This window comes from Bactrocera neohumeralis, chromosome 3 (assembly GCF_024586455.1).
Source record: "Bactrocera neohumeralis isolate Rockhampton chromosome 3, APGP_CSIRO_Bneo_wtdbg2-racon-allhic-juicebox.fasta_v2, whole genome shotgun sequence".
NCBI classification, from domain to species: domain Eukaryota; kingdom Metazoa; phylum Arthropoda; class Insecta; order Diptera; family Tephritidae; genus Bactrocera; species Bactrocera neohumeralis.
The window spans coordinates 36,831,471-36,848,079 of record NC_065920.1 but is presented as its reverse complement, the minus strand read 5'-3'; the positions used below and the strand labels follow the sequence as shown (position 1 = coordinate 36,848,079).

The 16,609-nt window shown below is 36.1% G+C and overlaps 1 protein-coding gene across 9 annotated transcripts in view; it reads right to left on the bottom strand.

Moving 5' to 3' along the window:
* LOC126753433 (ATP-dependent RNA helicase vasa) overlaps window positions 1–16,609 on the bottom strand; it is a 49,776-nt gene that overhangs the window by 17,033 nt on the left and 16,134 nt on the right. For 8 of the 9 annotated variants that reach the window (XM_050464894.1, XM_050464897.1, XM_050464893.1 and 5 more), the window contains one exon: window positions 1,424–2,438. The exons of the other annotated variant lie outside the window; for it this stretch is intronic. In XM_050464894.1, coding sequence (XP_050320851.1) covers window positions 1,424–2,438 — 1,015 coding nt within the window. The remainder of the gene's footprint in view (window positions 1–1,423; window positions 2,439–16,609) is intronic. 9 annotated transcript variants of the gene reach the window in all.

Here is a 16,609-nt window from a genome sequence, read left to right as displayed (position 1 = left end):
GGCGGCGAAGAAGTAATAAGGAGCATGCATCAGCTACTTTGCAAAATATGGTCGGACGAAAGCATGCCCAACGATTGGAATTTAAGTGTGCTCTGCCCAATCCACACACAGGGAGACCCCACAATCTGCGCCAACTACCGTGGGATAAGCCTCCTCAACATCGCATATAAGGTTCTATCGAGCGTATTGTGTGAAAGATTAAAGCCCACCGTCAACAACCTGATTGGTTCTATCAGTGTGGCTTTAGACCTGGAAAATTAACAACCGACCAGATTTTTGCCAAATCTTGGAAAAGACCCTTGAAAGGAGAATCGACACACACCACCTCTTCGTCGATTTCAAAGCTGCTTTCGACAGCACGAAAAGGAGCTGCCTTTATGCCGCGATGTCTGAATTTGGTATCCCCGCAAAACTAATACAGTTGTGTAAACTGACGTTGAGCAGAACTTAATCGAGCAGGTACAATCTTTTATAAGAGTGTACAGCTGCTGGCGTACGCCGATGTTATTGATATCATCGACCTCAACACCCGCGCCGTCAGTTCTGCTTTCTCCAGACTGGACAAAGAAGCAAAGCAAATGAGTCTGGTAGTGAACGAGGGCAAGACGAAATATCTCCTGTCATCAAACAAACAGTCGTCGCACTCGCGACTTGGCTCCCACATCACTGTTGACAGTCATAACTTTGAAGTTGTTGATAGTTTCGTATATTTGGGAACCATCGTAAACACCACCAACAATGTCAGTCTGGAAATCCAACGCAGGATAACTCTTGCCAACAGGTGCTACTTCTGACTGAGTAGGCAATTGAGAAGCAAAGTCCTCTCTCGACGAACAAAAACCAAACTCTATAAGTCACTCATAATTCCCATTCTGCTATATGGTGCAGAGGCTTGGACGTTGTCGACGGTGCGAGTTTTCGAGAGAAAAGTTCTGCGAAAGATTTATGGTCCTTTGGGCGTTGGCCACGGCGAATATCGCATTTGATGGAACGATGAGCTGTACGAGATATGCGACGACATTGACATAGTTCAGCGAATTAAAAGACAGCGGCTACGCTGGCTAAGTCATGTTGTCCGAATGGACGAAAACACTCCAGCTCTGAAAGTATTCGACGCAGTACCCGCCGGAGGAAGCAGAGGAAGAGGAAGACCTCCACTCCGTTGGAAGGATCAGGTGGAGAAGGACCGGGCTACGCTTGGAATATCCAATTGGCGCCACGTAGCGAAAAGAAGAAACGACTGGCGGCGTGTAGTTAACTCGGCTATAATCGTGTAAGCGGTGTCTACGCCAATTAAGAAGAAGATTATATAATCAAATACCATTGAAACTTTATTCACCGTGAAACCATAGCTAAAACCCATTAATCATGCTATGTGCAATCAATAATATTGATTAATATTTTAATTATTGTATGTTTGTACCCGCTAGTTTCTGTGTATTGTGGCAACAAATCTGAAATCTCCTCCGGTGTATTGAATTGCTCATTCAGAACTTGCATTGATAGGCCGCCCGAGTGTGATCGCACCAATTGTATTGGAGGTAAACCCGAAATCGATGACGCCGTCACATGTTGGCGTGCAACATTGATGCTTGTCGATGGTCCAGCACAACCCTCTTCTAGTTGCGAATGATCTTCAGAAAATGGCACAATTTGATGCATACCCGGCAATGCGGCGTTTGCCCATATGTCTTCCAATGAAAAGAAATTATACGTCATTTTACGCATAATATTAATGAGTGTATGGTCTTTCGGAACAATTTTTAAACAATTTCGCATCGATAAAGGTTTTCTTAATGCATATTCCCGCTCCGTTATATGTGCCCGAATCTTATTTGGAATAATGTCAAGTCTTGCAATTCCAGCACCTAAATTATTATAGTTAACGCTACAATTAGTTTTTCTACGTTTAAAAGGGGTCATAGAAGTAGTCGACATTGGGGTCTCTTGATCCTGTGAGATAGATATTACATCTTTGAATAAGTCTGGTAAATCGGATAACTTAGATTGATTTATTGTTGCTAAATCGATGTTTTTGGACAATTGCATTTTGTAGTGTGCTTTTCTTTTTTCGTCCATCAAATGTGACATGTCTACATTTTCATTTGGTGTAGTGTCAACTATAACATTTTCAATCACATTTGAATTTTCTTGATCAATATCAAATTTTTCTTGTTGTGTTTCGTGATTATCGCCATCCCTTACCACCATCTCCTCTGTGGATGCATTATCTGAAGAAGTATTATTCGTAATCATTTCTGTAGACAAGCATACTTTATACGCTTCCAACAAATATTTAACAATGCAATAGAGTTCATCAATATTGTTTGTCGCTTGTATACGGCCGGGCACTTCGGGTAAGAATTCTTGAATAGTAGCTCTCATAAAGTTATTGGGCACAAAATTATGTGCTGTCGATTGGAATTCAGACGGTTGGGCTAGAAAATATCGGTACGAATCAACGCGTTGTATAAAACGATGTAAAAAAAGCGTATAACGAAATAAGATAACTCAATTCTTTCTTTGTATATGCGAAATGTGTAGCATAAAAACTAAAAAATTGTTCGGTCAATGAAACTTAATAATTACTGAGTCGCTAAAATAATATGATGGCAAATTTCTAACCTCACTTTAATCTAGAGTGTCGAACAAAACATAATGGATGGATAATGATGACTAAGGATTCTAAAAACATCTCGTATACTTCAAATTACAATTTTGGATATAAAAAAATTACTTTTACATTAAGATTAATTAAGAAATTATTTATTTAGTGAAATAATAAAAATTATTCACTTCGACGAAACATATTCGACTGGTCTTAGTTTATAGCGATAGGCGACGAAAATCCCGTTTGTTTATGACGATGTTCATTTTATAATTTTACAAAAAGTTATGTCGCGGTTAAAATTCTACTTATTTCAATGAATCTAAAACATAGGGGCATGACTGGAAACAAATATTTCGTTTCATTAAAAAATAGTAATTATTATTAAAAGCCAAAAGAAATGGTGCATCTCAAAATGACATTTTAACAAGTTTTACGTCAATAAATTAACATCTTCATTATAATAAAATTTGAGAAAAGTGTATCTCTGAGAACTCATTAACACGACCTCAACATGGCATGATTCAAAAAGTTAGATACATAACTAAAAAAGTTTCCAGATAATTCGTTTTCAGCGTGGTTCAGGAATTAAATATGCAAGTTTGATGCCGTACTGAAGAGCGACTAAGACGATTATAATTTACTCGGGAGCTCATCAAGTAGCAATACTATTCTCTGATGAATCAAAATTTAATTTAAAGTTTTCAGGCGAAATGATAAAAGTTCACCGACCAAAAACACCAAATTTTCGACTTCTGCGTAGGAATCGAAGTGCTGCTCAGCCAATGCGTGTTCCATCGATGAAAACAAATAGTAATCGGAAAGGACCAAGGCATGTGGGTAGCAGCTCCAGCCTGCCTACTTTGATTGTACCCTGAACCGATTTCGCTTTTTATGCAGGTGCATTGTAACAAAATTATTTTGCCGTGTCGTCTAGCCGATTCTGGTCTTTTTCGATCAATGCATGCTTCAAATTGAGCACTTGTTGTCTATAGCGATGTTGGGGTAGCGGCAGAATTATACCGAGTTTACAGTTCTTGACCGGAAAAAAATCCGGGTCCGTTCTGGTTAGGAATGTCGTGCAACTATTCCAATCGGTTGGTTTGTGCAGTCGATGTTGATGGTTGTCCCGGATCTGCCCATGAATTTTTTCGCTTAGTATTTTTAAAATGAATATTGGTTGCAGTTCGGCGTCTTTTAACTTTTTTGGTGGTCTTCTTTCTACGTTCTTCATTTCTCACATCAAAATCATTATTTCTAAATTGTCTGATTCAATGCGGTTCTACAGCACTTGTCTTTAAATGGAAACAAAAAATTAATGCTTTCCGCAAATATCACTTTTCGGTACAAAATTTGTTATTGCATAGTTTTGACAGATGTCATTTTTATCTTAAAATTTTAAATAACAATCGTTATTCGAGTATGCTGGAGCAAAACCAAAACGCTTTTGATATTTTTCTGATTGTACAAGCATGCTGGTGTAGAGTATTGTGCATTTACCGCATTTAATTAGAATTTTCAAAAAGTGAACATCGCAGATACATATGAATTCAGAGGAAAAACTATTTTGTCTCCGTCCATAACGACCGTTTTCATATACAATTTGTAAAAAAAATGAATATTGCTCCAACTTGCTGGTGTAGTGTATGTTTCAAGCTTGTTGGCGCAATCAGGTGATTATTAAAATACACACGTTCTTACGGACACAGTTATGTAGTTGTGCAGCTGTCTCAAGCTGCCGTTTATATTGCGAGATTTGATAACTCACAACTCTGTCGTAAAGTTTGTAATATTTGATGTTATACGTACTCAGAACGTTTTGATTTGATTCGAGTTTTTGTCGATGAACCTCTATCAAGGGCCAGTGTTTTTTATGGTATGATAAATTCGACCGAGGTCGTCGATCACTCCGAGACGAATTTCGTGAAGGTCGTCCAAACTCAGTAGTTGTCCCGATAACTATTCATACTGTTCACAAACCAATATTGGTTCAAGCGCATGCAAACATGTACAGATATTAATTGAGAATATTTTGAAAAAAAAAAAAAAAAAAATTTTCGATATTTAAAATGTGTTTTTGTTCTCTAATCCCGAAATATAAAGGACAATTAAGTACAAGGACCAAAATGGAACCATTTGCTTTTAATTGCATGCCCCTTCGTTGGACTTTTATGCATAATAATATAACGATTTTAAGCACACAGCGAAGTTCACAAGGGATGGCTTAAGAAAAAATAAATATTTTGGATTGCCCAGTGCAAAGCCTTACCTTAATCCAATAGAAAACTTATGGAACGATGTCAAACCCAAAATTTCACAAATTTTGAGGATTTATGGGAAGATATTAAGGAAGCTTGAAAAGTGTGCACATGAAACGGCGAATTGATCTTGTAGAAAGGCTGACTTCGAAAACTTGCTACTGCAAAGTATTGACACAGTAAGACTACAATATTTACACATCATCGGTATACAATGTTAAACAAGATTGCAAAATTATGCGTTGTATAATTTTATCTAGTTCTAACTTATCTCGAAGAGGATATGAAATTCCGATGGAAGTACCAACAAGATAATTACAAGGTATATGTCGAAAGGAGCTAAGCTAAGGACTGGTTTCGTTGCAATTATATTAACATAATGGATTGGTCAATATGGTTCTCGGACCTTAATCTAATTGAAAACTTCTGGATGGATATGATAGAAAATGTAAAAGGATGACAAACCAAAGAATATTCAAGAAATCAAAGTCAACTGGAAGTTCGCATTTATGATATAGTAGGGTTAAGGGAAGCATTGAACAGATTTTACACATTATTGACACAAGTTATAATCCGACTTCGACCATTTTGAGGCATAATATTAAACACATTTAGGGTTATGCAGTTTTATTGTGAAAACTTCACTGATGTTTGATTTGTATAGTTTCTTATAAATAAAGTAAGTTGTCATCCGATTTCGCTCATTTTCGAAGTGTACAACAATTTCGTTGAAATTTAATTAGATCCAGAAATACAGTATTTCTCCTTAAGGTGATATTTGCCACGTCGTTCATTGCCCAATTTTTACAACTTTTACCATAGAATTCCTCCATACCATTTTGGTTGTGAAATCTAATTTAAATTTAACACATTTACTCTGTGAAATATTGCACTTTTACTGGTTTTCAACATAACCGTTATATGGTGGGGAGTGGTTATTATCTGATTTTGCCCATTTGTATGAAGATGTGACAAAAAAAGACATTCCCTCAGCAAGTTTTGTTTATTTAGTTTCTGCGGTTTGAAAGATACATACTATGTGTAGATTAAACCAGTTAGGGGCGCCCACTTCTTCTGCACCAAATTAAAAAACTGCATTTCTTTTTTAATGTTTGGCAAAAAAAAAATTTAAATAAAAAAACTTTTGCAGTAATTGTTTTCAAGGATTTCTATGTTTGTTTTGGTTGTTCATATTATTTCGAAAACGTCTGTATGTATGTATACACTGGTGGCAGAAATATTTAATAGGCACCAACCCATTGGCTTATTTCAAAGCCCAAAAAACACCAACAGTGGTTTGTATCACTCGTCAGTACTCTATCTTTATTTCAGCTATCTCGTTGTATTATACCTAGAATGTCGGCGTTTCAGCTAAAAATTGGTAAAAAACTTCCAACGACTTAAAAATAGAATTCGATTTCCAACTACAAATTGTACAGTTCGGGAAGAAGAAGATACAGTAAACCCAATATACAGCAATGGTTTGAATTTGCAGAACTTGTAATTGCATCATTAAATTTCGTTTTCAACTCATTAAAATTTTTAAATGGATTTTCCTGGGATTAACGTATCAATATAATATAATGTTTAATTGAAACGGGTTAAGGTTTTGTCTTTTTTTCCTCTAGTTTCGGTTTTTTTATGTCATGAAGGGTATTAAATATCATATTTTTGAAGTAGTCCACGATATTGCCTATTACCTTAATACTTTTATTTTTTTTATATCAATTTCGTTCAAAAGGATTACAATGCTTTTTTTGTTTTCAAAGGCTGGTAATCAGACATTAAAAAAGCAGCTTCAAATTCGTTATTTTTTCCAATGAATTTTATTTGTATGAAAATATTCAAAATAAAATCTTAATCCCTTGGATTCTTATACCGACAAAAACGACCACCTTTATTCATAAATAAAATGTTCACTGTATTGAATAGTTTATTATATGAATAATAGTATAAAATCCATACCACAGCAACGCGTGACCGGACTCTAATATATACACACCTGCTCAAAATAATAGTTACACTATAAAACTTAGTACTCTCAATAGTTTAAAAAACTTTTTATGGGCTTTTTGACACAAGTTATGCTGTAAGTTTAATTAAGATAATATGCCATTGCCCTTTCTAAGAGAATGAAGCATGTGAATCCCCGAGATAATGCGTATTTCAGTTTTGCGTGAATGCTCAGAAAAAAAACTTGCTCAATATAATAGTTACACCAAAATGAACTTAGCTTTTTGTGAAAACAAAGTTAATTTTATCCAGGTTTTCAAGTTTTTTTATCTGGATTGGTAAGTTTTCTTTCATTAAAGCTCAAAATGCTGAAGATAAATTAAATTATTTTTTAATCAAATGGGTCTGAAGGCACATTGCACTGTTGAAGTAGCCCGGCTGGTTTCAAACCTCAGAAAGCAAGGAAAATCGCTTCGGGAAACTGGGAAATTAATGGAAAGGTCTCTTAATTTTGTTAAAAATGCTTTAGAGCGAAAATCTTGTAGAGAGACTCGTGGAAGGCCACAAAAAACGAGTACAGTTGTTGATCGCCACATTGTAACTATTTGTAAAAAGGACCCATTCAAGTCGTCGAAGGTGATAGCAGCAGAAATTAGAAATGTAGTAAGTGCTCAAACCGCTCGCAAGCGTTTGCAAAAGACCAAGCTACCAGGACAAATAGCCAGAATTGTTCCATTAATGCGATCAAAAAATTTAGATATGGGGTGAAATTTTGCAAGAAATCATTCAGATTGGTCAGGACCTGAGGGAATAAAAAAGTGGAGAAACATCTTATGGAGCGGTGAAACGAAAATAAATTTTTTTGGAAACAACTGTGAGAGAATTGTGTGTCGTCCAAAAGGAAAGGAGTTTCACGTTCGATTCATAAAAAAACTGTGAAGCACGGAGGTGGAAACGTCATGGTGTGGGGATGTTTTTCTTGGTATGGAGTAGGTCTTATATACCCAACAACTAACAAAATGACAGCGTTGGAGTACAAGGAAATATTTGAAAATGTCATGATACCCTATGCTGAAGAAAACTTACCATTACGTTGGGTATATCAGCAAGATAATGACCCAAAACATACCTCCAAACTGGTTAAAAAATATTTTGAGGACAATAATGTTAACGTTTTGAAGTGACCAAGCCAATCCCTGGACTTAAATCCAATAGAAAACCTATAGGGAGAACTAAAAACAAATTTGGCGAGACAATCTTTCTCTAACAAAGACCAATTATGGAAGTGCATACAAAAAACTTGGTATGAGATACCTAAAGAAACCTGTCAGGCTTTAATCAGTAGTATGCCCAAACGAATAAATAAAGTAATCCAAAATAATGGTGGATATACTGGCTATTAACTAAGTAATGTTAAATATACAAAGAAACTGTTTTATCATAATTTGTTTTTCCAAAATAATTGTCTTATTAAAAGTGTACCTATTATTTTGAGCAAGTTTATTTTAGCTATGAAATGTTTTTGGATCTACATTTCTTTGTTTTGATATTTTTTTTAATGAAGTTTATTTAATTTAGCTTGTAAATATTTGAAAAATATTAGTACGATTTCGTTTTTCCTAAAAATTTAAATAAAACTTTTTACTGATGAGCTTTACTTGAAAACGTATTGTGTAACTATTATTTTGAGCAGATGTGTATATAGAAAGGATCAGGATGACGAGACGAGCTAAAATCTGTGTAACAATTTGTCTATCCGTCCGTGCAAGCTATAACTTGAGTAAAAATTGAGATATTTTGATGAAACTTGGCATGCGCGTTCCTTAGTAAAAAAAAAATACGAATTCGTAGGTGGGCGTAATCAGACCACTGCCACGCCCACAGAACGCCATTAACCGAAAACTTAAAAAGTACCATAACTAAGTATTAAATTATGATACAAAAGGGTAGTTTGGCACAGAGGATTGCAGTAGCAGGGGGCACCTGTGGGGAAAAATATTTTCCGACAGTGTAAAAGTCGGAGATTAATCCCGCTCACTCCCTATATAACGGTACTGTTAAAACTACTAAAGGCGCAATAAATCAACAACTAAATACACCATATATGTTAAGTTTTACCTCCGATATGGTATGAATTGGGCACCACTTTTTGGTGAAATCACATATCTCGGGATCCGACCGACCGATTTCGACTAAATTTAGTACGTGCATTTTTCTCATATTATCATGCCACAGTGTGAAAATGGGCGAAATTGGGCCACACCCATGCCTACTCCCCATATAAAACAATTTTAAATTTCATTTGACTCTTTTACCATCCAGTTCACAAATCAAGAAGTATTCCTTTCATGTATCCCACCTTACGACTAAAAGACCCCAATATCTATTTTGGCCGATAATATAGGTAAATGTGTGCGAGACATACAATGAAAATCGACAGACTTGCTCCATAATTGTTAATTGTATGTGAGCAGGGAACATTTTTTTAGAAGGTGGCATGATAATATAATTTCCTAACAAATCTTATGCTGAATATCTCGGTCAATGTATGAGTTATATGTATATAGTATATGTATGTACAACTGTGTTCGAAATAATAGCAGTGGCTTGAAGAGCACCTGCATTGATCAGTCGAAAAATTGCGCAACATATTGTGGTCCGATGAAAGAAAAATTGTTTTATTTGGTTCCCGAGGACGCCGATAGTATGTACGAAAGCCAACAAATTCTTCATTTGATCCTAAATATGTTTCACGGACGGTAAAACATGAAGGTGCTAAAATCAATGTTTGGATGTGCTTCACTTACTATGGTACAGGTCCGTTAGTTTGGGGTCGAATATGCTACCACATGCTGAATGGAAAATGTCATTGAAATGGGTCTATCAACAAGATAACGGCCCCAAACATACCAGCAGGTTGGCAACCAATTGGTTTGCTCTAAATGGAGTTGAGATTATGGGTTGGCCGGCTCAGTCACCGGACCTTAATTAAATTGAGAATCTTTGGGAAGAGGTCAAAGAAGCTGTAGGGAAAGAGAATACGTCAAATACGAAGCAATTATGGAGTGCTGTGAAGAAGGCGTGGAAGGCCATTCCTCTCGAGAAATGCAAGCGTTTGGTGGACTTCATGCTTAGGAGATGCGCAGCTGAGTTATCCAACAACGGTCATTCGACGAAATACTAATTGTTTAAACTATTTTATATTATTATAATGAATTAATTGATTTTTGATGTAAATTGCTCAATACTGCTATTATTAATCACAGCTGAAATTTTCATTTACAAACTTTTTTATTTATTTAAAGAAGAACTTTATCTTATTCTTTAAAGAAACCATATTTCTTTTAAGCCTGAATATAAGCGAATTAAATACAATAATAATAACCCATAATAAAAATCAATTACACGATTTTTTTTCATCATTTAAATTCTGTGTTATGTCACTGCTATTATTTCGAACACAGTTGAATATATATAAAAATTGCTTGGATTCCGATCCTCTGGTTGACGTTTTACATATTAAGGGATTTTCCTGGCATTGATACTTGCAAGTTGCACCCAGTTGCGGTTGCACCCGATTTTAGACCTTTCTTACTTGTTTGTACAAAAGTACACAAATGACGTAAAAAAAACGGGTACCGCCCTGAATGTTCAAAAATTTAGATGGCGGCAGTAGAGTATTGTTCCAACAGAATAAAGTATAAAAAAAGAAAATTATTGCCTCAACTCCGAAATTTTCGCCCGTGGGTCGTACGATTTACTTTTGTATCGTCGTATTTCAACGTCTCTTAGCTTTAATTCTTATGGCACCCAATTTGCTTGCCTTTGAATTTATCTAGTTGCTTTTAAACGTTTTGCAATGGCTTGAGTGACTCCTGAAGGTTTTGCGAGCTTTTCGTATTTTTCTACGAACTTTTTTCTTTTACAACTCACTTGCAGTTAAACAGTCAGGCGAAGCAGACGTCGTTTACGCCGTTCCCACGCAAACTGGTCTACGTAACCGGAACGTACCCGGTTCAGAATACAACACTACTAAGCATTTTTAAACTTTTCAAATTTAAAGTAATTTATTTATTTCTCCAAATATTTTCTGCAGATTCATCCTCAACAACAACGACATCCTCTAGCTGACTTTAAACTTTTTGTATTCGCGTGTGATATTTTAATGAAAATAAATGGACATCTTAAACAGAATAAGGTCATAGATCTATATTAAATCAGATACATCTCATTAGAGTTATGTATTCTGATTTTAATATACAGCTATGGACAGAGATTTAGCACTTGCATTCATAATTAGAAATATTAATGTTATTTTTATAAGAGCGGTATTTCCATAAATTTGTTATTAGGAGATCAATACTGCTTCTCACCCCTCTTTAAATGCGTAGGAAAATAACCGTTATCATTTTCAATTAGATGTTTATAATATGTTCTTGTTAAATTTCGTCATAAATTCATTGGACAATGATTTAGCGCACTTATAGTTTTCGGTCAATAATTTGGTGTGCTTTAACAAGTAACCGCTCTCAGTTGTGATGATGTATTTAATAGATAATTTTATTAAAAATTTTATTTAAATGCCAAAAGGAAAATACTCTTAATTAGAAAAAAAAATTATTTGGGACCTTTACAAACACGGTACAAACCAAGTAAAAATTTCTAATATAGTAAGTAATAATAGAGAGGTTACTACGTAGCTGTGAAGCGGTGATTAATAATAAAAGTTATTTTACAAAGTATTAACCACGGTGAATTTAATATCAACGAATATCAAGCCTTGTACATATGTCTTTTAAAGTGCGCTAAATACTTATCATTTTGACTTAAGAATGTAAATTGAACTAAGTATTTTGAATTATTTTAGTTTTTAGTAAAATAATAAAAAGCTTTTCTGTAATATAACGGGTTTACTTTCTTTAAATGTAACGTTATTAAGTATTGTATTTCACAAAAAGAAAGTGCGCTGAATCTCTATCAACAGCTGTAAATATTGCGGACATCAAACAATAGATAATAGCGAAACTAACCGGCCTACGTTATTATGATACCAAAGATTGTAACCCAGTTCGGTTTCATCGAAAAATAAATTATGAAATTTTGACGCAAAAAATTTTAATTTACAGTTTTACCAACATCTGAAAGTATTTTCCCAGCATTGATTCTTCCAATTCGCGAGGGTATAAAATGTTCGGCTACGCCCGAACTTACCCTTCCTTACATATTTCCGATAACTTTATTCCAATCCTATCGTGGAGCTAAACACTGCTTACTAAATCGTAAACGCGATACTTCGTCGTCCAAAACCAAAAAAGTATGGGCAAATTGCTCGGCAATGCCACTAGCTTGGAAGTGTTCTGAACAGCAAATTTACAAATCCGAAGCTAAGCTACCAAGTTACTTAACCAAGAAATTTTGAAAATGGCGTCGCTAAGAATTTGCAACTAGCCTCGGCATGAACTCAGAAGGGTGGACTCGCCCCCCGCCTGGACCATAACGGTGACAGGTGAAAGGAGACGGGGCCAATTCTGGTCCAATACACTAACCGTGCGTTGCAACCCGCTGTCGCAGCAACGGAAGGCTAGCAGCTTACTTCCCGCGTCAGCCAGCAAATTACTGAGAGGAAATAGAGTGTGACGTCAGCCACTGAGCAGATCTGCTAATTAAACACTAGCGATTCAATGTTCAATGTGCCAATGTTCACAAACAGAAGACACACACCTCCAATAGTTTGAAATATTATAATAATTTTATATAAGCGGTTACCGAAAATGCTCCTAAGAATTATACAACAAAAGTTTACACTAACTAAACAAGCAAGCGATGTTTCGGCAAAAAGCATTCATATTTGTAGAGCGACTAGTATGTGGTGAAAGCACAAATTTTTGAAAGCTCTCAACCTCTCTCATATTCCCACAAAATGTTAAGCAAGCTTCTTAGTGCTTTCCTAAGCAAAACCTTCAATAAGGTAAATGTGTGTGTTTATTATTGTACTCTTGCAACCAGTTGCTACAGAGTATTATAGTTTTTTCCGCCTAACGGTTGTATATATCACCTAAAACTAAACGAGATAGATATAGGGCTATAAATACATATACATATAACAGATCAGGATGACGAGAAGAGTTGAAATCCGGTTAACTGTTTGTCTGTCCGTCCGTACGTGCAAGATATTTCGATAAAACTTGGTATGTGGGTTGTTTATTACAAAAAAAAAAAATCGAGTTCGTAGATGGGCGTAATCGGACCACTGCCACGCCCACAAATCGTCATTAACCGAAAATCTATAAGATTCATAACTATGCACTCAATTGTACGTTGTCACATCCGTCGTAAAATTGAAAAACAAGAAATAAAAGGAAATTGTTAAAGCTTTACAAAGAAATATGTATAAGCATATTTTTTAAAACTTTATCAATGTTTTTATAAAGTGAAGTTTTATTTTATGATTTTATACCGTGTGACGGTTTAAAAAATATCTACTATGAGCAAAAATAGTAAGACTTCGTTCATAATTGTAAAATTCTTAATTTATTCTTCAAAAGCTAACGCGCCCCCCCTCAATACACTTGTGCCAACGTTTTTTCCAAACCTCGAAACAGTTGAAGTAAATTTTCGGAATAGCTTTCTTTCTTTTTCTTAGCAGCCATCTATCAGTTATGTTGTATGTATCACCCAAATCTAATCGAGATAGATATAGGTTTATATATATGTATGTAAGTATATATAAATGACCAGGATGTCGAGAAAAGTTGAAATCTGGGTGACTGTGTGTCTGTCCGTCCGCCCGTGCAAGCTGTAACTTGAGTTAAAATTGAGATATCTTAATGATACTTGTTATGCGGGTTTCTCAGTACAAAAAAAAATTACGTGTTCGTAATCAAACCACTGTCACCGCCCACAAATCGTCATTAACCTAAAACCTATAAAGTGCTATAACTAAGCATTAAATAAAGATATAAAATTGTATTTTGGTACAGGCGATCGATCGCAGTAACAAGGGGTACCTGTGGTCAAAAACAAATTTACTGCACAGTATCTATAATTGACTGAGCCATATACCTAAGGCCATATACCTAAGGCTCAGTCAATTATAGATACTGTAGGTAGGAGCTCTTATATTATTTGCGCTCAGCAAATTTTCAAATTTTTTTTTTTTAACAGGTAATATTCGAACTTCCAGGTGACTTTATTCTGGCTATATCGGCCAATATTTACAGAACATACTCATAACAGTATATCTCTCTGCCTATAATAAATACAATTGGACGAAAAGTATTACCACGATTTTGAAACACCTGGCTGACTTCGATCCATATGTTTGAAGATTGTATGTAGAGGTACCTTAATGAAAATCAGGAAATATTTTGAAATATATGGTATGAAAATTGTTAATGTCGAAGTTGTCGGTCAGGGTATGAGTATATTTATATATAACATTGCTTAGATTCCGATTATCTAGTTGATGTTTTGCATCTTAAGGTATTTCCCTCGCGATGATTCTTACAAGTTTCACCCGAACTTAGCCCTTTCCTACTTGTTTTAATTCAAAATTTTGCCAGCACCTGAAGTAATTTCGCTGGCTTTGATTCCTGCAAGTTACATGAGTATACAACATTCGGTGGCCCTTGAGCAACTTAGTTATGAATATTACATTAGGCTAAACTCCTAATTATGCTGAATCGAGTACTTATACTACTACTAAACATACAGTGTCGGACAAAACATATTAGACTGATGGCTATGAATGCTAAAAACATGTGGTAATGGATATCAAAAAAATACTTAAATATAAAGGCACAATGAAAATCCATATAATTTTTAATAGTTTACATTTTACACGAAACAAATTACAAGTAACAAATATTCACCGCGACAGAACATATTGGACTAGTCCGAGTTTTTCGTGATAAGGGTCGAAAATCCCGTAATTTTCTCACCATTTTGCATTTTCTCCGCATTTCGAACAACGTCATATAAAATCAGCATAATTTTAGTTTATCCAAATTTTTTTATATAAAAAGTTGTGACGCGATTAAAATTTTACTTATTTCGAAGAAATTAATAACAAAAAGTGACGATGACTGGAAACAAAAATTCAATTCTGTTAAAACAATTAATTAGTAAAGGCTACATATATGAATGAATTATCACAAAAAGACATTTGTAACAAATTTGATGTTGATGTTTACAACTTTTTAATATGAATACAGATACGCATTCACATAGAAACGAATGTAAAGTGCCCTGGTGCATACGTAAGTTATAAAATATATTATTAATTCGTAATTATACATTCTTATTTATTTCGTTCAATATAGAACAGTGGTGCGCACGCCTCAATATTACTACATTTTACGTTTGCGCTGCACAAACATTGCTATAGATTTTCGTACGTACCTAGCGTACGTGTTCAGCTGCTTTCGTGTGTGTGTGATATTTTTCGCAGTAGCAGAATTATCAGTCAAACACGAGTGTTTGGATTTTTATTGCGTTGAGCGCCACTGATATAGAACGATGAAAGATTACCAACTGCCTCGGATGAGAGACGCCCCTTCTGATGACAACCGAAACCATTGGTTTTCGGAAAGTGCAAACGAACAGCTGGTACGACGAAGAGTGCCGTGTCGCAGCGGAGAGAAAACAGACTGCCTACCTCGCAACGTTACGATCGACCACAACACGTGCGGGATGGGATAGATACCGAGAGTTGAAGAGGGAAGCGAGACGCATTTGCAGACAGAAAAGGAAAGAGGCCGAAATGCGTGAGTACGAAGAGCTTGATAAGCTGGCCGACAGGGGTAATACTCTTGTAGAACCCTCAAAGGTGATCTAGTCACCGATGCCCAGAGCATACTTAAATTATGGAGGGAACACTTCTCCAGCCTGCTGAATGGCAGTGAACGCACAACGCCAGGAGAAGGCGAACCCGATTCCTCAATCGATGACGATGGAGCAGACGTTCCATTGCCCGACCATGAAGAAGTTCGAATAGCAATTACCCGTCTGAAGAACAACAAAGCGGCGGGGGCCGATGGATTACCGGCCGAGCTATTCAAACACGGCGGCGAAGAACTGATAAGGAGCATTCATCAGCTTCTATGTAAAATATGGTCGGACGAAAGCATGCCCAACGATTGGAATTTAAGTCTGCTCTGTCCAATCTTTAAAAAAGGAGACCCCACAGTCTGCGCCAACTACCGTGGGATAAGCCTCCTCAACATCGCATATAAGGTTCTATCGAGCGTATTGTGTGAAAGATTAAAGCCCACAGTCAACAAATTGATTGGACCTTATCAGTGTGGCTTTAGACCTGGCAAATCAACAACCGACCATATATTCACCATGCACCAAATCTTGGAAAAGACCCGTGAAAGGAGATTCGACACACACCACCTTCGTCGATTTCAAAGCTGCTTTCGACAGCACGAAAAGGAGCTGCCTTTATGTCGCGATGGCTGAATTTGGTATCCCTGCAAAACTAATACGGCTGTGCAAACTGACGTTGAGCAACACCAAAAGCTCTGTCAGGATCGGGAAGGACTTCTCCGAACCGTTCGATACCAAACGAGGTTTCAGATGAGGCGACTCCCTATAATACGAATTCTTCAATCAGGTACAATCTTTTGTAAGAGTTTACTGCTGCTGGCGTATGCCGATGATATTGATATCATCGGCCTCAACACCCGCGCCGTTAGTTCTGCTTTCTCCAGGCTGGACAAGGAAGCACAGAAAATGGGTCTGGCAGTGAACGAGGGCAAGACGAAATATCTCCTGTCATCAAACAAAC